The sequence below is a fragment of the Vulpes vulpes genome, chromosome 12 (genome assembly GCF_048418805.1).
Source record: "Vulpes vulpes isolate BD-2025 chromosome 12, VulVul3, whole genome shotgun sequence".
In the NCBI taxonomy this organism is placed as follows: domain Eukaryota; kingdom Metazoa; phylum Chordata; class Mammalia; order Carnivora; family Canidae; genus Vulpes; species Vulpes vulpes.
This window is the reverse complement of record NC_132791.1, coordinates 123,786,895-123,811,140: the sequence shown is the minus strand read 5'-3', so window position 1 is coordinate 123,811,140 and position 24,246 is coordinate 123,786,895. Positions and strand designations below refer to the sequence as shown.

The following is a 24,246-nucleotide window of genomic DNA, read 5'->3' as shown; positions in this document are numbered from 1 at the left end:
GAGGGGGCGGAAGGGGGTCCCTAACTATGGAGGGGCAGGATATTCAGGATCTGTAGAGCGCCGTCACAGGTTAGGACTTACAAGATAGATCAAGCTACCCCAGGAACACAAACGTAAAAACACTAGAAAATCTATCTAATTCAGTATGTTTAAAAAAACCTTTTTTAAAGCATATGAACATATTATCTCGATATACACAGAAATTGCACTTGATAAATTTTTAAACCTTATCTTTATTTAAAAAGAAACTATAGCAAAATAGGCATGTGTATATAAAAGGAACTTTTATCAACCCAATAAAGGGCATGAAACAAAAACCTAGAGCAAACATGGAGTGGCAAACATTAGGAATGTTAGAAGCATTCCTCTTAAATCAGAAATGAGATGTCACTTACGCCCAACACTGTACTGAAAATTTCAGTCAAGTCAGCTCAAAGAAAGAAAGGTTATATGGCTTGAGAAGCCAGATTTTTTTTTTCTTTTTTTTTGAGAACTGTCATTATTAGAAACAAGAATAAGCAAGGCTCCTGAATATAGAGTCAGCAAACAAAAATCAGTTTCATTTCGATAGGCCAGCCACAAGTAGTTTTAAAATGTAACTCTTAGAAGATAATAAAAATGAAGATGCTTAATAGTAAATCCAACAAAAGGCACAGAGGATCTTAATGCAAAAATTTACACTTCGCTGAAAGGCATTACGGAAAACCTCAATAAATGGAAAACTATTACGTCTTCCTAATTAGGGATATTTAATATCGTGCAGATGTATTCTCTTCCCAAATGAATCTAATTAATATCAATTACTATTAATCCATTTCCAAACAGAAGTTTTTTTCCCATACAATTTTACTGATCTTTTTAAAAAAGATTTATTTATTTTAAAGAGAGAGTGGTGCAGTGGGGAGTGGCAGAAGGAGGAGAGAGTCTTAAACAGAGTCTGGGCTCACACAGAGCCCAACCTGGGGCTGCATCTCACAACCCTGAGGTCAGGACCTGCGTGAGCTGAAACCAAGAGTTGGATGTTTAACCGACTATGCCACCCCGGTGCCCCCAATTTAAATGATTTCTGGGGCCCTGGGGTGGCTCAGTCGGTAAGTGTCTGCCTTTGGCTCAGGTCGTGATCCCAGGGTCAAGCCCTGCTCAGCAGGTGAGTCTGCCTCTCCCTTTGACCCACCCCACTCTTGTGCACCCTCTCTCTCTCTGAGATAAATAAGAAATAAAGAAAAATATAAATAAGAAATAAAATTATATTATATAAATATAAATAAGAAATAAGAAAAAAAAAGATGATTTCTAAAATGTGTGTTGTAGAAGGGGGGTCTGGCTAGGTAGGGCATGCGATTCTTGATCTCAGGGTTGTGAGTTCGTATCCCAGGCAGCATGTAGAGACTACTTAAAATACAATAAAATTTATGTAGTAGAACAAAGGCCCAAAAACTAGTCAGGATTTTTTTTTAAGATTTATTTATTTATTTATTCATGAGAGACACAGGCAAAGGGAGAAGCAGGCTCCATGCAGGGAGCCCGACGTGGGACTCTATCCCGGGTCTCCAGGATCAGGCCCTGGGCTGAAGGCGGTGCTAAACCGCTGGGCCACCCGGGCTGCCCACTAGTCAGGAATTTATTATTAAAACAAGGTGGAGAAAAAATAAAGCTCTGCCAGATATTAAGACATGTTACTAGCTAAGGCTATTATTAAGACCTTTGGAACAGGGCAGCCCAGGTGGCTCAGCAGTTGGGCATCTGCCTCAGTAGGAGAGGGATGGATTGTCAAATAAAGTATTACACAACTGGTTATCCAGCTAGAAAAAAATGGACCCACACTTTATACCATACCCAAAGTTACTTCTAGCTGGACTAAAGACTCAAGTGTAAAAATAACCAATCATGTAGAAGAAAACTTAAAAATGCAAAACTCTTAGAAAAAAATGCAGAATACCTTCATGACCTCCAGGAAAGTAAGAATTTCTTAAATAAGATACACATCAAAAAAAAACCTGCCACAAAATTCTAAGAAAAAAGATGTATAAATTAAGCTACAATAAAATTTAAAAGTTTCTCCATCAAAAAAATAAAAGGATAAAAAGATGAGGTACAACTTAGAAGGAGATAACTGTAAAACATTTAAGTGTCAGAAGATTAATAACCAAAATATAAAGAAATTCTGTGAAGCATTATAATATATAATATACACATATATATACACATATATATATACACACTGACCCTTGAACAATAGTGGTTTGAACCATGCAGGTCTACTTACATGTGGAATGTGGATTTTTTTTATACAGTCCAGTACTGTAAATGTATTTTCCTTCCTTATGGTTTTCTTAATAGCAGTTTCTTTTCTCTAGCTGATTTTATTGTAAGAATACAGTATGTAATACATATAAAATATGTGTTAAACAACTGTTACTGGTAAAGCTTCCACTCAACAGTAGACTACTAGTAGTTAAGTTCTGGGGGAGTCAGAAGTTACAAATGGATTTCCAGCTGAGCAGGGGGCTGGTACCCTGAGCTCCCATGTCATACAAGGGGTCATCTGTATAATATTATAATGCGTTTTAATAATAATTTAGTAATATATAATAAGAATATATATATATGTATATATAATATATATTAATATATATAAGTAATATATAAGAATATATATATGTATATACATATATATATATATATATATATATATATATATATTCCTTTATATAGCTCCAAGAAACCTTTCTTTCCCTAACACTCTGGTAAGACCTTCTCTAGTTTTTTAAGGGTTTAAAACAGATATTAATGGAGGAAAATACAACAGGAAAGTTACAGATTTGGTACCATTATCTTTGGTCTTTAAACCATCAGAATTGTGAAGGTCTTAAAGAAACCATCTAGGTGGAAAACTCAATAGTCATTCTAGGGACACTGAATAAATGCAACCACATGATTCCCACAGTGTTGGGCACATCTTCCCTCGGGTCAGTGCTTCTCATGAGGGGTCCCAGAACAGCAGCATCAGCCTCATCTGCTAAAAATGCAAGTTCCTGGGCCCCATGGAGATTCACTGAATCAGGCATTTGGGGAGGGGCCCCTGCAATCAGCGTTTTAAACAAACTTTCCAGGTGATTCTGATGCATGCTCATGAGAACTACTGCTGAAAGTTTTTCAAATGTGTAAAAAAAAAAAAAAAAAATTCCAGCAAAATAAGACCCTTCTATATTCAAATAAAATTCTAGACAGGAAAATCACACCACTGGCCTTTGGAAAACAGGACTGACTTTCAAATCCTTTAATTTCAGGGGTCAGTAAACCATGGCTCATGGACCACATCCAGCTCCCTTATCTGTTTTTGAAGAGATCATGATTTTAATATACATTTTTTTAATCAAAAGAAAAATATTTCATAATACATAAAAATTAAGTAACATTCAGATTACAGTGTCCATGTATAAAGTTCTTTTAAAATAAAGATTTATTTATTTAGAGAGGGAGACAGAGCACATATGAACAGAGGGAGGAGCAGACTCCACACTGAGCACAGAGCCCGATGTGGGGCTCCATCTCAGGACCCTGAGGTCATGACCTGAGCTTAACTCGAGAGTCTTAAGCTCAAGGGACTAAGGCACCCACATGCCCCACATATAAAGTTTTATTCGAAGGCAGCCTTCCTCATTCATTTACCATGGCTTTAGCTCTTTCTGTATTACAATAGCAGAGTTGTGCCTATTTGGCCTATAAAGTAAAAAATATTTAATACCTGGACCTGTACAGAGTTTGCCAACTTCTGCCTTTATTCGATAATTAGAGTCTACCAATCTGAAAGCAAAATATAAGCAATCACAGTGATTTCTTTTAAAAATATAATTTTCATTTTAATTCTGCAGGCAAAAATCTAATAGCTCAAAGAATCATAAGGAAAGTTAAATCAGACCCACTTTCATCTACAAAGCAAATCAAATAACCCACATAGAGCATCTGGAAAATGTTAATTATGCTTTCTCTCTTCAAATATTCTAATAAATGACAAAAAAGTGACTGATGATTTTAATGAAACACTATCACACTGAGTTCTGAAAGCTAACTTAGCCATCTCCTCCTGCAGACGTTCACTTGGGTGTTAACCTCACCTGTCAGGCTGTCTTGAATGATGGACTTCACTTTCTGGGTTTTACACTGCAGCTGCCTTCTTCTCTTCCCTGGAATGCAAGTCTCCTCGCAAGAGCCTTCTTCCCTCTGATCCTCAAACTCTTGAATCTTTTCCAGACTAAGTTTAGCTCTTATCACTAAGGACCTGCTCACTGAGCTCCTGAAAATTTTATCCAACCCCCATTGCATGGTTGAGAAAGCCAATTTCTATCCCTATTCATTTTCACTTCTGAGATTCACTTTCCTCTGGATGTCTGAGATCCCTTGAGCATCCATCTTTCTTTTCATTTCCAAGGCTTTAACACTCAGTAAAAAGAAAAGGATGAGTTCTCACCTCTACAAGAATACATCATGTATTTCAACTTTAAGTGACAGTCACCTTATCTTGGAAATGAGAGCACTGAACTCTTGGCAGGTTGGTGTTACCAGCCCACACAAAACAGCTGAGCAAGGGGCAGCCCAGGTAGCTCAGCGGTTTAGTGCCACCTTCAGTCCAGGACGTGATCCTGGACCTGGAATCGAGTCCCACATCAGGATCCCTGCAGGGACCCTGCTTCTCCCTCTGCCTGTGTCTCTGCCTCTCTGTCTCTCTGTGTCTCTCATGGATAAATGAATTAAATCTTTAAAAAACAAAACCAAAAACAGCTAAGCAAGTAAGTCTGGTCTTCAACGTCATGGGGTCTGATCTTTAGGTCACTGTTACTCCATATTCAACTCCATATTTAAAGCATAATTCTTAGGCCTTCAAATCACTGGATGCATCCACTTGGAGTTGTGTGGACAAGAAAACCCACCAAAGGGTGCTGTCATGTAAACACATCTCAACTGGGAAAGTAGTCAGTGTTTTGTAGTAAAAAGGAGCACCAATCTTCAAGGACACCTGTGGCATTTAGGACATCTTTGTGTGGATTGGGGAAGGGATCCTTTCCTCTCAGCAGATGCCACCCTGGGCAGCCCCAGGGTATGTGCTGGTTGTGTGCACACCAAATCCACACCTGCATGCCTGCCCACAGACCTCTGTGAGCTCCTTGGGACCCGGCTCCTGTCCCATCTCACCCCGTACAATACTCCCCTCTCTGGGCTCACTCAGCTCTGGAGACATACGGCCCTCCTTTCTGTTCCTTCAACAAGTCAAACCTTTTCTTGATTCTTGTCTTTGCATAAGCTGTTCCTTCTACCTGGTATGCTTTACAACAAAGATAATAGTGTCCAGTGGCCACTTCCAGCAAGCAGATACATTGCTCGGTTTACAAAACATTTTCTAAACTTTTTGAAGTACCTGACATATAAAATTTAGATTTCACATAAAAATTATATTTCAGCTTATCTTAAGCATTATTCTTTGTATACTCTTTTTTTTTTTTTTTTTTTTTTTTTTACAAAGCTTATCTTGGAAAACCAGAAGGCACAGCAACAGTGGGCCTCCCACATGAGATGTTGCTGGGCTACTCAGAGCACAAGGTTTCAGGGGATACATCATCCCCACAAGGCCCTGGGCACTCCTTTGATCCCTCCCACGTTTGCGTTTATCATCCTTATTTAAATAAAAGAAGAGAAGCAGCTGGCCTTCTCTTCTTTCAGGAGGCACCTTACAAGCCACTTCTTACAGAGACTTTTTCTGACCTTCTTACCCCCAGTTATCATCCTCATATTTGCCCCTACTCAGTCCACTGTTCTTTCATAGTATTGATGTAAATATGTTGCTTTTATAGGTCAAAGATGTTGGATAGTGGCAATTTCACGATTCAATCTAATTTACAACCTGTTAATTACTCTGTTTCATGTTGTCCTGTAGAAAGTAGGATCTAATCTTAGTGACTCATATTTTCAATGACCAGTATGTAGACAGTGCCTGGCAGGTACTAGGTACTAAAATATTTGGATGAGTAAATTCAAGGACTCCTCCCACCAAAAGTTCCTTGGCAGCTCCAGAACATACACAAAATTCATTTTCACCTTCCCTGAGGTCTCTAGAATCAGCCCAAGTTAGAATTGGCCTGACCCATACCCCAGGGCAGTCCTACCACTACTCAGCACTGCCCCCTACTGGGCTCTGGAGCTCTTTTTTTCTCCCAGACCAGCTTCCACCCATACAGCTAGCTGATGCCCCCTCGTTTTAGCTTTAGAAATTATTCTGAAGGTGTGATTTTTTCCCTGGAACCCCTGCAAACAGCATTGAGACCACCACTGGACATCCACGGAGATGTTCCCTCAGCCTTAAAAGGAAGCGGGGGTGGGGTGGGGTGGGGCAGAGAATGGTACTTGTTCCTGAATTAACTGCTGACCATCACCAGAGCCTTGGCCTGCCTACAGATGTCAGCAAGAGGCTGGCTGCTAATCTTTGTATGTGTTCTCTTGTTTACTTGTCTCATTGTCACATTGTTTAACTCTTCTGTTTCCTTCTCTAGTCTATGAATTTTTGAAATTATCTGCAAATCCTCAAAATCTACAAGTATTTAACAAATGTTTAATGAGTGAAATTGAGTAGGTTCAATCATTCAAGGGCCACATGGAACATCCATCCCCCAAAGGTGAACAAGGACACAGATGGCCATTTGCCAGGATGCACACTGGTGTCAGCTTCAGATGTCTGTAGTTGACAGAGAAACCACCAGGAGGAGCATTTTCCTGCTGTATGCGTACATTTGTGGGAGTATGTTCCAGAAGACACTATACAGTTAAGTGAAAAAAAAAAAAAAACTATTCTAATTCTAGGGAAAGTGCTCTTTTCAATTATCTTCCTGTTGCCAAAACCAGTGTACACTTTAAATACTGTAACAGACCTTTTTCCTAAGACACTGGTGGTCAAATGTGCCACCCAAACCCCTGCCCTGGAGTGTTTCTGCAGTTCTCTCTCCCATCTCTTGCTTTGGCACTAAACATTGTATTCTCACCAAGGTTCTATACTAAACCCAGTCTCCCCCTTCTTACACTTTACCCTTGGGAAATTTCAACTGACATTCCATCAGCATTCCAAACTTAAATTGTCCCAAAAGAAATGTCAAAGGCACACACACATCTACTTCCTCTCATGATTTTCTAGTGTTTCATGACCCTACCTTCTGAATCTCAAACTTCAACCTTTATAATATAAACTGACAATTAATTCCACCACAATCACTTTTTCTGTGCCTTCATGGGTTTGTATATGTAGCTCCTTCTATCTAGTCTTCCTATTCCCTCCCCCCACCCATTTAAGAATAATTCATTTTTAAAGACTTGGCTTACAGATCATCTCCTTCCAGGAAGTCTTCCCTGGACCTTTCCAGAAAGATTAGATGCCTTCCTTCTGAGCTTTCATACTTTATCCTATTCACTTCACAGTTCATAGAGAGCACCTACCATGTGCCAGTCACTGCTCTAGGCACTGAGCGCATATCATTGCACAAAATTCCTGCCTTACATTCCATGTAAGCTTACATTCCAGTGGGAGAAGGCAGACAATAAATGATGCAGACAGTCCCTGACTTACAACTTTATAATGATATGAAAGTGATATACATTGGGTAAAAACCATGCTTCAAAATTTGAATTCTGTAGGCTAGTAATATGCAGTACCATCCTGTCACCTGATGCTAGGCAGCGGCAGAGTTCCAGGTTAGCCCGGAGTGATCATGAAGGTCAACAACTCATATGCTGACAACCATTTTGTACCGAGACAACTATCCTATTTTTACTTTCAGTGTAGTATTCAACCAATTACATGAGACTGTCAACACTGTATTATAAAATAGGCTTTGTGTTAGACAATTTTGCCCAACTATAGGCTAATGTAAATGTTGTGAGCCCATCCGAGGTCAGCTAAACTAAACTATGATGTTTGGGAGATTAGGTGTATTAGATGCTTTTTCTACCTAGGATATTTTCAACTTACAGCTTAACAAATGTAACCCCATCATAAGTCAAGGGAGATCTGTATACAAATATAAACATACAGTATGTGAGATGGCAAGTGCTACAGAGGAAAAAAAATGGAAAGAAATGTGTAGGGAATACTGGGAACGATGCAATTTTAAATAAAGTGGTAAGGGAAGACCACAAGTGAGGGGACATTTAAGCAAAATCCCAGAGATCACAAAGAAATAAATTATAAAGATATCTGGGGGTGGGGGGGAAGGCATACTAAGCTGAGGTAATAGGAGCTCTGGCTAAAGATTAAGAAAGAAGCCAGCTGACATTAATCTAGTGAGAGAAGGAGAAATCAACAAATGAGGTCCAAGAGCAACAAGGGACCAGATCTTGGGCTCTGAAAGCCACTGAGAAGATTATGGCTTTTATTCTTAGATGGAAAGCCTCGAGGATTTTGAGAAATGGTAGGATCTGACTTACCTTCTTAAGGCTGCTGTCTTAATAGACTAGAATACCAAGAGAGGAATCAAGAAAACTCATCACAAGGCTCTAGCAACCCTGGTGTATGCAACAGGGCAACAGCTGTGAAGGATGGATGAAGTGCTCATATTCTGGATATATTATATATTTTTAATGTTGGACCAACAGGTTTGTGGTTGGGCTGGATGTGGATATGAGAGAAGAGTGATATATATGGTCAGGGTTTGGGCCTGATTCACTGAAAGAATGGATTTGCTCTCCTAAGGAGTATGGAGGCAGGAGCAAGCAGTGAGAGGGAGAAAGAGTGATGGAAAATGGTGAACATTACAGACTTCCAGGCCTTCCTGATAAGTTGGCCTAGAATTTAGTGTGAATCTAATGGAAAAAGGGGGAGAGAGACCACAAACCACTAAGATCAATGTTTCTTCTATCTGATTAACATGAAGTATCATTAGCACTTCTGAAACAAATCTAGGGTGTATACATCCCACTCCCAATTATTTATGACCCAAGAAAATCACTTAAGAAAATGATTTATGGTCAATGGTCAAAGTTTATAGGCACAAGTGCAATATTTGATCTCAAAAGAAAGCTCTAAAATCAAAGGACATTTTAACTTCAGAAAGACCACATTAGCACAGTGAACTAAGTATGAGAAGACCACACATACATTGTAGCTTAGAAGATGTTCAAAAAACACTAAGTTAATTTCCCTCCTAAAAAAAAAAAAGAAAGAAAACCTCGCAGAATCTAATTTCTATAATACTTTTGCTGTCTGGTGTCGTGGTAAAGTACCTTCTATCATTAAGTGTCTTTCAATGACCTAAGCTTATCATTCGCTGTTTTAACAAAAGTAGGCGAATACAAACTCAAACCACTGAGGATATGATGGCCATAGAAGGAAATTAAGAACCAAAAAGCCACCAACGTACATTTAGAAAACCCTACCCTACTGATTTTTTTTAAGTAACATTTTCTGACTACAGAATTTGAAGAAGTCAGAAGTTTTATTGGCAGATATTTCTCACTTGGGGCCCCAAAGGTGAAATGTTAAAACCATTATGGCCATGTCACCTTTTAAGTAAACCTGATACACAGAAATTGAATTAATAGAGAGAAGTATTTCTCTTCCTATTAAAGGTGCTTCCATAAGCACATATTGCTATTCAAATTTGTTATATGTAAAAAGCACACCTACAACATTTAAGTAAAAAATAATTACCTGTAATTTTGGAATACCTAAAATAAAAAAAAAAAAAAGTCAACTTACCTCATTCCCTAGACTGTAACACAATTTCTTATAATAAAACACAAGCAGTGTTTGTGCAATACACTACAGTATTGTTTATAAACAGCCAAGGATTGGTAAAAAACTGTTCATCAGCAGTTAAGGAGCATCTGTACAGTTAAATGCTATGGTATTTTTGTATTGACAGGTGATGATTTCCAGCAAGCAGTGAAAGAAGTACACAACCGTGTGTACAGAAAGTTCGGATGTACACGAACGAAAGTAAGTACATAAGACATATGTGTGTAACGTCCAGATCTCCTCAGGCAGGAGGAATAGGTGGAAACAGTGACCTCTGCGAGAGGCTGGAGAGTTAGAGGACAAGAAAGAAGGCTCATTTTTCATTGCTATCCTCCTCTATCTACTGATATGTTCCATGTTTCGTGTATCATTTATTTTTTAAAATTCAAATGATTTAACTTTTTAAAGTAAGACATTGGTCACAAAGTAGCTAAGCAGCACCTAAAATATAAAGTACCCTTAGAATTTGGCAATCCCACACATGATTTGGTAACACTGGAAGCCAATGAAAAACAATATTCCTAAAAATATTTGTGACTTAATATCTACTTTTCTGAGTGTTCTTTTAATAAAAAAGGGAACTGACAGTAACTTGACCATTTTAATGCTTTAATAAAAGCCTCCAAAGAAAAATAACCAAAAAATCCTGAAATACCCCAGTTTTCTGGTGCTTTCCTATGATACAAGGTATTATCATTATAAATTTACAAAAATCAACACAATTAACCAGGGTTTCAGATGGAAATTCTACCTGTACTGCTTGAGGTAATATATATCCTAATATTTACTTAAGGTATTTACTTAAGGTAAAAGAAAAATTTGTAGTAAAAAATGCTAAACTTAATGGTAAGTTAAATACAGTAGATAATACGGTTATGATTACTTTCATTAATATTATGTTTTATATATACACATATGTAAACATATATATGTGTGTGTGTGTCAATACTGTCTATTCTAATATGAACCATTATTAATAAGGTTGCTTATATTCAATAAACTGTTACTATAAGAATATCAGACACACACTATCCAAGGGCAGTATCATTGGATATTACATAATATGCAGCTCCTCAGTGGCAGAGAACGAAGTTAACAAATGTACAATATTAGCTGGCCTGCTTTGTAATGAATTTATAACGTTTGATGCTTCCCAAACTGCTATAATCTTACAAATGAAGAACACATTTCCCAGCCAGATCACTCAAGTCGATATCATGCTTCTCATCTGCTAACTAGCACCTACTAAACAACCTCTAACTTAACTCCCAACTAACTTCTGCACATTTTATTGCACCTTTCTCTTCTGGTATTTAATATTTTACTTTCTACATCTCACTTTGGGTCTATGTCTTAACTCTGACTTAACTATAATTTCCACAACACAAAGGGTCTCAGCCATCCCCCCAAAACAGCAATGCCTCTGCAAACCCCTGGCGGAAGGAATGGCACTATGAATGCGTAAGTATACATGTAATAGTCTTACCACTTTTGTTCTTCCAGCCAATTCCTGTAATAGTCTTACCATGCCTCTCTGTCTCCCCTCCCTCACCATTTCTTTCATAACATCATTAAACTGAAAAATCTTTTAAATTTTTCATGCCTAAGAACTAGAGAACAATGGTTCAAAAATAAAAGGTGGTAGAGAACATCTTCTTACCTGAAGACATCAGACCAGTAATCTAGAAGACAGATTCGCTTCCAGTATTCCTAATGCTTGAGAACACCCCAAAAATGTTAATGCCAATAATACCCACTAAAGATGCAAAACCACTTTTCCAATGAATATATTTTCTATACATTTTGATGCATAGCCTTTAATACAGTCTGTGTCTCCCAAATTCATTATAAACATCCTTAAAGCATCAACTTATACTGGAATGTAATGCGGCCCAGCACATTAAACAAGATTATAAATAAAGTATACAGATGATTAGGTTCTGGGTTCTCATTCCACGGTTCATTATAAACAGTGCTTGATACCACATTTGCAAATACTACTTAAAAAGTAAACAGACTGCTGAATTATGATTTTCTTTTGCATACACTGAAAGATTTTGTCTTCTGGTAGAAAGTACTTTTAAAACACACAAATTAAAAAGCTGTAATATTCTACATTTAACCCACATACCAATGGTTAAGGTATTATATTTTAAAGTTAGTGGAGGAGGAAAACCATCCACTTGTAACTCAGATTACCAAAATGTATTTACTTACATTCAAAAGTTTTGGGGATCCCTGGGTGGCGCAGTGGTTTGGCGCCTGCCTTTGGCCCAGGGCGTGATCCTGGGGACCCGGGATCGAATCCCACATCGGGCTCCCGGTGCATGGAGCCTGCTTCTCCCTCTGCCTATGTCTCTGCCTCTCTCTCTCTCTCTCTCTGTGACTATCATAAGTAAATAAATAAAAATTAAAAAAAAAAAACCCAAAAGTTTTATGGCCTAAAAATTAACAAGTATATCGTACTAGGAATTATCTGGGGAAAATAAGCAAAAACAAAAAGGAAGAAAAACCCTAATGTATCATTTGGGCATAAACAGATGAATCAAGTCATACTTCTAGCAAAAGCCACATTGATGAGGCATAATCAAATCTTAACTTTTAAAAACCTACAGAAATTTCCACAGTAAGTTGTTCGAAGCTGCCACAGCCAGTGAATAATTGCATGTGTATGTTGAGACAATCTTCACTTAGTTGTTTCTGTAACTAATATAACCCCTTCATAATGAGCTGAAATTATTTTTCTAACCACTTAAAACCTATTTTAAAAAATCCTTTAAGTTTCTTCCAGTCACTACATTATCAGGGCCAATTGGGAGCAGAAATGACACTGATGCAATTATTATTGTAAGCACACTCTGCATTAATAGTTTTCAACCACAAACAAGTATTCGTGATTCAAAGTACGTGGATATTAACCCTTGATCAGGCATTACACTTTGTGGAAGACAGCGCATCTGGAATCTAAGTGTCTAAATCAGATTTCCAGAGAAATATGCTGAATCAGACCATCTAATTCAGAACTCTGAAATTGCTCATAAAAACTGGAGTACAGGGATACCTGGGTGATGCCTAAGTTAAGCGTCTCTTGGTTTGGGCTCAGGTGTGACCTCAGAGTCGTGAGAGTCAGACCGTCATTGGGCTCTGTGATCAGCACGGAGTCTACTTAAGACTCTCCTTTCTCCCTCTGCCCCCACTGCCACACACACGCGTGCATACTCTCTCTCTAAAATAATAAATAAATATTTAAAAATAACACAAAACCGGAGTCCAGGAGAGTGTAAGACCTGGAATTAGAACTCAGAATCCAATCCATTTGTTCTTGAACGTCTTTCATTTCTGGTTCTCTTCTGGTGCCACTGAAGAACCTCTCTCCAAAAGGTCACAGATAAAAGAAAAAAAACAGAGGTCTTAACTACCCCCAAAGAGATCATTTGGAAAATAAGCAGAAGAAAAAGTATTAATTACACACAGTAAATATGAGAGCAAATTACATCTAGGTATTTCTAGACTCTAACCTTTCTTCCAGCCAATTCCTGTACATGACGTTCTTCTATCAAGCTTTCCTTATATTCTGCACTCTCTAGTATACCTTGCACAGCAGCATGAATTCTCCTCTGGGGCAAAATTTAGTTATTGTTTCCTTAGTAACTGCATTCCCCAAAAGCACCAGATGTCTTCAAACAAAACTAAACCACCTCAGCACAGGATTCAAGACTCCTTAAATTCCTGGCCCAGCCCACCCTAGCTTCACCATCCTGTTATCGGTGCACAGTGAAATCACATTTTCTATCCCAGTTAAGACAGCCTACTCTTTACAGACCCTAACCACTGAACATAATCATTCTCTGCCTTGCCTCTTTTCAAGAATACCTTTATCAAAAAATGCTTTCTCTTTAAAAACATGAACCTGAGGGGCAACTGGGTAGCTCAGTGGTAGAGTGTCTGCCTTCAGCTCAGGTCGTGATCCCGGGGTCCTGGGAACGAGTCCTGCATCGGGCTCCATATAGGGAGCCTGCTTCTCCCTCTGCCTATGTCTCTGCCTCTCTGTGTCTCTCATGAATAAATAAAATCTTTTTAAAAGAACAACATGAACACAAAAGACACAGGCAACAAAAGAAAATATAAGTTGACTTCATTAAAATTAAAATCTTTTGTGCAAAAAAGGACACTATCAATAGTGTAAAAAGACAACTGACAGGATGGGAGAGAATATTTGCAACTTTTGTATCTGGCCATGGATTATTTATAACTCATATATCTGACAAGGGATTAATATCCAGAATAAAGAACTATAACTCAAGAACAAAAAAAATTTGAAAGTGGACAAAACATGAACAAGCACTTCCACAAAAAATGGTCAATAAGCACATGAACAGATGTTCAGCATCACAGAAAAACGCATCACGGAGAAATGATCAAAACTGCAATGAGATACCCCTTTACTCATTAGGATGGCCATTCTTAAAAACAGAAAAACAAAAAATAACAGTTGTTGGTGAGGATGTGGAGAAACTGAACCCTTATGCACTGCTGATGGGAATGTAAAATGGCACAGTTGCTATACAGATAGTATGGCAATTCCTCAAAAAATTAAACATAAGATCAGCGACTTTACTTCTGAATATGTACTCCAAAGAACTGAACATAGGGGTCTGAACAGGTATTTGTATACAAAAGTACACAGCACTATTTACAAGTCAAACTGTGGAAACAACCCAAATGTCCACTGACTGATGGATTAAAAATGTGGCATATATATATAATGGAATATTATCCAGCCTTTAGAAAGAGTGAAATTCTGATACATATGATAACATGGGTAAGCCTTGAAAACATTATGCTAAGTGAAAGGGATCAGACACAAAGGACAAATATTGTGAGTCACCTAGAGTAGTCAAATTCGGAGACAGGAAGTAGGACAGTGGTAACTGGGGACTAGGAAGATGGAGGAACGGGAAATGAGTGGTTTAAGGATTCTGTTTGGCATGATGTAAAAGTTCTGGAGATGAATAGTGGCAAAAGTTGTGAAACATGCATGTAATTAATGTCACTAAATGGTACACTACTTGAAAGTAGCTAAAATGATAAATTTTATGTCATATATATTTTTAACAAATTTAAAAAATAAAGATTCAGGGCAGCCCCGGTGGTGCAGTGGTTTAGCGCTGCCTGCAGCCCAGGGCGTGATCCTGGAGATTCTGGATCAAGTCCCTCGTCGGGCTCTCTGTATGGTGCCTGCCTGCTTCTCCCTCTGCCTGTGTCTCTGCCTCTCTCTCTCTCTGTCTCCATGAATAAATAAATAAAATCTTTTAAAAAAATAAATAAAATAAATAAAAAACGAAGATTCAACTGAAAACTGACTCCATAAAACTTCTCAATGTTTAATATAGATATTATTAATTACTATGCTTGATTGGTTTGTCAATATAAAATGAATCTTAAGTTAGAAAAACTTCTGTAATTAGGCACTTTTTAAGGGATATCTTTATTTATTTTCTTAATATTTTATTTATTTATTCATGAGAGACACAATGGGAGAGAGAGAGGCAGAGACACAGGCAGAGGGAGAAGCGGGCTCCATGGAGGGAATCCGACGTGGGACTCGATCCCGGGTCTCCAGGATCAGGTCCTGGGTGGAAGGCAGACACTCAACCACGGAGCCACCCAGGCATTAAGGGATATCTTTAAATACAGTGTTTAAAATTTGACCTATACAATAAAAATTAAGTAATCTGTCAGAGAATAAGCAAACTTGAGAAGCTATATTATAAATTCTTATTCTCATCCTTATTAATTTCTTTTTCTGATCTTATGTTGTAGTACTTTCTTTCATTACAGAACTCTATCCAAAATAGCTAAAATTTTAAAGTAAATAATTTCATAAATGGAGTAATGGTATAAAGGATTCCAGTGCTCAACCTGAATTACATAGACGTTTCAGTATAAACCAAAGGAAAAGGAGGGAGAAGGTGTTGCCTTCTAAGTCTAAAACATACATGCATTTTTCTAGGTTTAACACATAAGACATTTTAACTTGCAAAAAATTAAAAGGGATATAATAGCATATGTTATAACACAAAGAATAATTTCACATAATCCATGTTTTATCAAAAGAAACTTTTCCAAGGATCATCATATAAATCTCAAAGATTCTGATGCTGTATCACCACTAGTAAGACAAACGTGGGCTCTTTAGACTTAGTCAACAGTGACAAAAACCAGGATTATTACTTTTAGGAGTAAACTAAATGACATGCATAAATATCAAAGTTAATCTTAATTTATTAAGTGATCATTAAATAAAAGTGAGCAACTGGAACCAAGTAATAAAAATAATAAATTACATGGATGGAAGCAACTGACTAGATGTAAGCACGGAGGAATCTGGGCATACAAATAACATGAATCAACAAAGTGGTGCTGCCATCTTAAAAGAAATCTAGTATTTTATCTGATTAATGCAAATGATCTAAGATAAATTAGTAAAAAAGTTCCACATTTTAAGAGAGGCCAAAACAAAGGGTCACCATCATTCTACTCCTGTTGCCATATACTAGACTATAGCATATAACAATATAGTGGCTAAATGAAGATCTTTAAATTATAATCTGGAGAACCCCAGAGCCAAACATAAACCTGAATTTAAAAGATGTACCACTGGGTTATTATCTTAGTCATGATTTTTAACCTTAAAATTCTGTGGTCAACTCCTAAAGCAGTGTATGTAATGTGAAATCAGATAACCCTTGGATCACAGAGCTTAAGGGAAGTCAAAATACTGAGGAGTCAGGATCTTTCTGGAAGGAAAATGGCAGCTCTTAAACTCTTAAAAGATGGATGTACTAAGAAGGAGGTCCACGAGGGAAAAATGGGAGTTAAGGTAATTTAATTGGAAAAGTCAAGGATGGGACTGTGATAAGCTTTACTATGTGAAACACTGTGTGAACCAAGGTTTCCTCACCACCAATGTAGAATGTGAGGATTACCTTGACATTTCATGTTATCAGAACATCTGCAGAATCCACTGAACTTTTGAAATGTACTAGAATGCTGACCTTTTACTTAATAAACCACAATAAAGTATTTGATAGATTATTTTCTAATTACAAAAATGAAGTAAGAAAATGCTGAAGTTCTGTTCATTTAGAACAAACTTAAAAGAGGAAGGGATCGGGCAGCCTGTGTGGCTCAGCGGTTTAGCACCGCCTTCAGCCCAGAGTGTGATCCTGGAGACCAGGGATCCAGTCCCATGTCAGGCTCCCTGCATGGAGCCTGCTTTGCCCTCTGCCTGTGTCTCTGCCTCTCTCTCTCTTTGTGTCTCTCATGAATAAATAAAATCTTAAAAAAAAGAAAAAAAGAAAAAGAGGAAGGTGTCTACCAGTATAACTCCCTACTCAGATGATTTCCCTTCAGGATAACTAAACTTTGGTTTACTAATCAATCAGTTCAGCAAATTAATGATAAAGGCTATAATTTATACTTAAAACTTAAGTTTTAAGCTTTAGATTAAAAAAAAAACTTTTTCTCATGCATACATAGAATAGGATGCTTCTGGATCTAAAAAGATTTTAGCTTCATTTCTACAAACATCACTAATCAACAAGGTAATAAAAATTGAGACAGAAAGTAGTGGCATTTATTATTTTTAATCCTAACACTAATATTGAAATTCCTCTCTAATGATCTCAGAAGTGACAGTTTCAATATAGTCTACGATAACTTTGTAAGTGGTAATTCTAGTTCTTAAAGAAAAACTCTAATTACATATAAAGCAATCTTATAAAATTCTACCTTCCTTTTCTTGGAATAAAAAAATCACTACCTGGCTTTGAGAAAAAAAATAAAGTGACAGTTAAATATTACTATAAACTGAGTAGAAACCCATCTTTTTCTTTTAGAACAGATTTATGACTTATTTAAGAATAATATTTATGTTAAAAATTAGAAGCTTTTAAAAAGACTATAACCTTCTATATTTATGATAACTGCACTATAATGTGTTTAAAATATGTATCTAAATAAATGCACTTAGTATATAGTTTTTTAAAGAATATTAGCATTTTAATAGCAAGAATAATCAATGATAATGAAACTATATTTTCCTTAGGAAAAAGAAACTATAAACAATATACACTTAAAGCAATGACTGGAAATCCTAAATAATTTTCTGTTATCAAGAGTCAATTTAACAATTTAATTTTTCACAAAATTAACAATCACTATTACTTTTATACCAAAAGAGGCATAATTTGGGGGGAGACAAATCTGTGAGGATTTTGAAAATTTTTGCTATCCATTTCTCATTTTTAAGATGTGATGATTCATGGGTCTAATTAAAATGATAATTTTCAGAAATATGCAAAAAAATCCATGTTAAATAACAACAGTGGACCTTGAAGGCATGAGCTTTTGTCACTTTATTGTTAACCAATGAATGTTATCCAAAATTATAGATGTAATTGTAACTTAATTGTACAACACAAAATTATGCTAATGGTAAAAGCCTGTTGGAATTTACCAAATACTCATTAATATATTTTACATTGCTATATGAACATGTGCTCTCAGCTGCTAATAAGAGTTATAACTGATTTAATCACTATGAAAACCCATATTGCAAATAGTTGTTCCTGTTTAGAAAAATTCACACAGCTTTAAAAATGGATTAAATCCATTTTAATCCTAATCTACAAATAGATTATAAACAGCAAATATAACTGGTAGTTTTTCAACACTGATATCAAACTGATGTAGCAATGGTAGTGCACACAATCAAAATGTAGAAAATTAATAAAAATCCAATGGAAGTCCAAGTTTTCACTTACTATGGCAATGGCTTTGATGCTTTGGAAAAGTGAACATTTATGCTTTAACACATGAAGAGCAAAGTTCAACTATTCCTCTGATGTGCTGCAAGGAGAAATACTCTCCTCTGCAGTATTTTGAAGCATGTGCACAACCACCATACAACAGTCACTTCAAGGTTATTAACCAGTTATCTTTTGTCCTACAAAGTCCAAAAAATATATTAAATGCAACTTTTCCTTTTCATATGTCTGCCCAGATTAATCCTTTTATAGTCAGCAAAATCAAAAAAGCACAAGAGATATTTTCGGACACAACTTCAATCTACTGTGCATGAAAAATGCTTAACAAATGGCAATTTTAATAGATAAATGTAAATTTGAGTGCATAATACCAAATGAAAAGTAGCTGAACCACACAGAGAAAACAAGGCTTTCTTTATGTCCAAGTCTAGATGTTTTACAATAAACAAAATATTAGAACATGTGAATATCAGAACATCTTTCAAACTGGAAAGATTTCTTAAGACATAATTGAACTCAACATAACCTAAAATTGTAATTTCTAAAATAGGATTAACAAACCAAATTTAACTATTTTTAGAGAATGAAAAAAATAAGCACAATGATTTAGAAACCGAATCTGCTAAAATGATTATGTACAGTTATATCAAGAAATGAAGGTACAGACATTCATATGCTACAAGAGCAAATCTCTCTCTCCCTCTCACTCACTCACTCACTCACTCACTCACACTCTCTTACATACACACACACACACACACACAAAATTTCCTCTGACATACAACACCCCTCCAGGAAGATAGTATACCAGCAAGAGCTTACAATTTTAATGTAAATCAGAGTCCCACAATTCATCTCAACAAAAAGGCAGTAAAAAATTAAGCATTCTAAGATATTCTGCAGGAAAAGGAAATCTCAGAAATACTCCTTGCATGATTGAAAGTATTGGTATGTATTATAAAATGCAGAGCTTTACACACTCCACTGGGTTGGAACAACCAGTCATCACAGGTGTAGTAGTGAGGTAGTATGTATTACTGCCCTTCTTTGGGACTAATGTTTTTATATGGTGCCCTTCCAGAAAGGTTCAGGGTTTGGGTTGTTTTGCTTTTTGTTTTTTCATGATTATAATAAATTATCAACAAATTTTTAATTTAAATTAATTTTAATTTTAAATTAAACATCTGTCTAAATCAGTCTATGAAAAACAGACTTTTTAACCTTTCAGAGACAATTACTATTTGCAGGTAGTATTTCTTCCATAAATTCTCCTAGGGAACTACTACCTGCTGTCTACACCTTTGTGAACGGGAGGCAAAGAAAACCAAAGGATGACAGGAGATGAACGCCAATCAATTCAGCTATCAAGGAGGACTGTAATTAAGTAAGCAAATACCAAATACCCAATAGTTAAATTGGGATTTAAAAATATTAACCACCAGCTGCATGCTTCACTGTTAAATATTCTAAATCCTTTTCATGATTCATAGCCATCTTCTACACAGTTATCACATGATCTACCCTGTCACCTACCCTCATTTTAACCACTGCCAATGATCTGTATGATGGCAGAATTATGGCTATTTGCATGGCAAGTTAGGAGAAGGGCACGCCGAATGAGACAGGAGCAAGACAGAATGTGGAAATACACACAGGCAAAATTTGGAAGGGGCAAAAGAAACAGAGCACTCTACCTGAACACTCATTAAGTCACCATCATCCTTTGAACTGTACAAAGTACTGAAATCACGCATACACATTTGTCAGACATGATCATTAGTGTTAATCTCCAACAGAAAAAAAAAACAATGGAAACTGAAAATGTGACAGGAGGCGATGGAACGCTGTCCTCCACTCCCTGGCCCAAAAGGAAAAGAAAATCAAGCATGACATCACACTGCCTTAATGTTGAAGTGCTTCCCTCAAGTACGTCTTTAGCCACCACAGTCAACTGGTGTAAGTGCTTTGGCAAGGTGGGATGCGTTCCATCACATCTGCAAAGGCCTGCTTTTCTCTGTTGGTGGTTCAGCTTATGAAGAACATGTATGCAAAATAACAGCTCTCACATGGCTTCAAACTCATCAATCCGCTGCTTGGTGTTGCCTTGTCGAATCTGCCGAAGAGTCTTGTACTTATCACGGCCGGCTTTAACATTCTCAGCATGAAGAACATCATTTTGTGTTTTCTTGGTTTCATCTCTAGCTTGGGCTAATTCTGAACTTAGTGCCTATGTTTAAAAAAGAAAAAAATGACTAGGATTTTTTTTCTTAGATTTTAAAAAGCTATGAACACACACACACACCACAAATCTTGTATTTTCATATACTAAAAATCCCATTGTCACATCTTTTTCTTTAAAGTGTGTAACTTTGTTTTAATTGTAGCCACAGCAGAGGTGGTGGCAAAGGTGGAAGACCCATTGCCTTTCATTTCTATACTCATCAACCATGACATTCCACATTTCCTCAACTTTCTCATACAACACTTGAAAGGATTTACCAAAAAAAGGCTCAATGGCGACATTACAGAATGTTAAGATCTAAAATCTATGCCATGAGAGAAACTTTCTCCAAAGTCTTAGTGTATTTATTAAAACTATCAAATAATTTTCTTCTGTTTATTAATATTTGAAGATTTCACCAATTAAAAAATTAGAGAACTTTTCTGGAAAAAAGGTCTAATCAAGTTAAAAATTTCCTATTTTGCTCTATGTGCTTTTAATATAGTGACCTTTTGTCACTATAAAATGTGAACAAATAGTTCAGATTACATAATGTCATACAGATAGTCTATAAATTATATTGTTTTTAATGTAAACTTCACTGGTTAAAAACTAAATTAATTTGTCTTTTAAAGAGCATTAAAATACCTACTACCTTTTAACATTGATTCCAGTTGTAACTGAAGGCTTAATCACCCAAGGCTAACAAACACCTGCTACGATGTAAGAAGTGAAACAAGGTGACTGTAAGCCAACTACTCATAAACCAACCACAAGGACAGCTAGTGGTAAAGGCTTAAAAAAAAAAAGTGTTCCTTTTTAATAAGTTTGTCTTAATAAATGGGAGGAATGCTAGCTATATTTTATAAATGCACATACAACAACAAATTTTAAATACCTGGAGTTGCTTCTTAACGCGCTCATTTTTTTGAGTTTCTGTTACACGTTCCTCTTCACTTCGATGGTTCATCACCCCGTCATTTGACAATTCAGCACTGGCCTCAGCATTATTCTCATCATGCTCATCATGTTCATTTTCTGTTGGAGGAACAACTGGTGGTGGTGGAGGTGGAGGAGGTGCAGACATCACAGTTTTGAGTTCTTCTTTGGTCTTTTCCAAGTCTTCCTGGGCTGCAAAAGCCTGAACATTAAAAATAAGTTTATCAGCAAGTTCCCTTAAAATTGGTACTTAAAAGAATCAAGTTATCCTTCTTCCCTAAAAGAAACTATATTTCAGAGCAATGAAAATAAGCCCTACTGATGAAAGCTCTATTTTTATAGAGGAATGCCAGCAGGTAGGAGTGACAGAACTAAAATACGCCACTTTGCAAAACCTAATAAAATTGTTAATTCTGGCAAGAATGATCAAATGTTGCTAAAATTGTTATGCAAATGGTTGATGAGAAATGGTACTAATATAATGCCAATGAATGCCACATCTAAGAGATCATGTTTTAGCCACAAGGGGGAACATGTCACCCAGTCATGAGGAATTGGACCATCATTACTCTAATCCAGTCATCAATTAAAATCATTTATGCTAGGTTAACCCGTTAATAAGTGTCTCCTGAGATGATACAACAGGAAATAGCCAACGTTACCAATTATTTGGGTGGTATATTGTTGGTTTGCCTAGAAAAGTCCTGTTTTACACTGTGGTCCATAATTATATTAATAACAACACCTTTCACTCTAAAATATGTTCTGATTTGGGTGATAAATTATATGGCAGTCTCACTTCTAAGGCATTGTAGCCAAAAACTTTTAACTTCAATCCTTTAAATTTTTAGGTCTATCTTTCAGTTTACAAGGAATACTAATGATAATAAAAGGAGAAGGTAACACCACGAGGAAGCAACTAAACAAAAATAAAGGAGAAGGGACAGTCTCTAGGTCCTTGCAATAATTTGGTATCATAAAAAGGACTGTCCTATTTTAAAAGAGACTTAGAACAAACATATACAATGCAAAGTCCTAATCTGGACACTGTCCTGCCAAATTAGCTATAAAAGATTTTGGGTCAATTTTGAATGTAGTCTGCCCAGAAATAAACTCACACAAATATGATCAATTAATTTACAGTGAAGCAGCCAAAAATATACAATGAGGAAAGGACAGTCTCTTCAATAACCAGGTATTGGGGAAACTCAGCAGACACATGCTAAAGAATAAAAATAGACCACTATTTTACACACCATACAGATTATCAACCCAAAATGATCATGAATCTGAACATAAGATCTAAAACGATAAAACTCCTAGAAGAGAACATATGTAGCAAGCTCCTTGACATTGGTCTTGACAATTATTTTCTGGATTTTAAAGTTAAAAAGCAATAATAAGCAAGTGGGACTACATGAAACTAAAAAGCTTCTGCACAGCAAACTATTAAAAAAATGAAAAGGCAACCTACTGAATGGGAGAAAATATTTACAAATCACATATCCAAGTATATAAGAAACTCATACAACAGTTAAAAAACAATCCGATTTAAAAATGGGCAGAGGATCTGAAGATATCTTTCCATAAAAGATACAGATGGCCAACAGACACATGGAACAGGTGCTCAACATCACTAATCAACATGGAAATACAAATCAAAACCACAATGAGCTACCACCTCACACCACTCAAAATGGCTATTATCAAAAAGAAATAGCAAGTATTGTCAAGGACATGGAGAAAAGAGAACCTGTGTGCACTATTAGTGAGTATGTAAATTGGTGCAGCCACTATGGAACACACTACAGAGGTTCTTCAAAAAATTAAAAATAGAACTACTATATGATCTAGCAACTCCACTTCTAGGTATTTATTCCCCAAAAATGAAAACACTAAGTTGAAACAATATATACCACCATGTTCACTGCAGCCTTATTTATAACAGCCAACATAGAGCAACCCTACTGTTCATCAAAGGATGACTGGGTAAAGAGTGTGGTTTACATATACGCGTGAATATTATTCAGCCATAAAAAAGAAACTTGCTGTCTATGTCAACATGGATGGAACTTGAGGGCATTATGCAAAGTGAAGTAGGACAAAGACAAATAGCATATAATCTCATTTATATGTAAGTGTAAAAAAAATTTTAAAACAGAGCTCATGGATACAAAGAACAAATTCCTGGTTACCAGAAGTGGAGAGTGTCAGGGAGGATCAGGAGTGAGCAAATGGTGGAAGGGTCTAAAAAGTACAAACTCCTGGGGTGCCTGGGGGGCTTAGTCGGTAAAGCATCTGCCTTCGGCTCAGATCATGATCCTGGGGTCCTGGGATTGGGCCCTGAGCCAGGCTCTCTGCTCAGGGGAGTCTGCTTCTCCCTCTCCCTCTGCAACCCCCCCCCCCACCCCGTTTGTGCTCTCTCCCTCTGTTTTCTCTCTCTCAAATAAATAAATAAAATCTTTTTTTAAAAAAAAAAG

The 24,246-nt window shown here is 36.6% G+C and overlaps 1 protein-coding gene across 32 annotated transcripts in view; it reads right to left on the bottom strand.

Moving 5' to 3' along the window:
* Positions 1–24,246, bottom strand: part of RDX (radixin) — a 157,113-nt gene that overhangs the window by 5,235 nt on the left and 127,632 nt on the right. For 12 of the 32 annotated variants that reach the window (XM_072729877.1, XM_072729879.1, XM_072729875.1 and 9 more), the window contains 2 exons: positions 21,726–21,968; positions 18,181–20,833 (listed from right to left, as the gene is read on the bottom strand). In XM_072729877.1, the coding sequence (XP_072585978.1) occupies positions 20,669–20,833; positions 21,726–21,968 (408 nt within the window). In that variant the 3' untranslated portion in view covers positions 18,181–20,668. Of the gene's footprint in view, positions 1–13,062; positions 13,144–18,180; positions 20,834–21,725; positions 21,969–24,246 lie in introns of those variants that run through there. The other 20 variants (XM_072729851.1, XM_072729852.1, XM_072729849.1 and 17 more) reach the window with 2 other exon arrangements.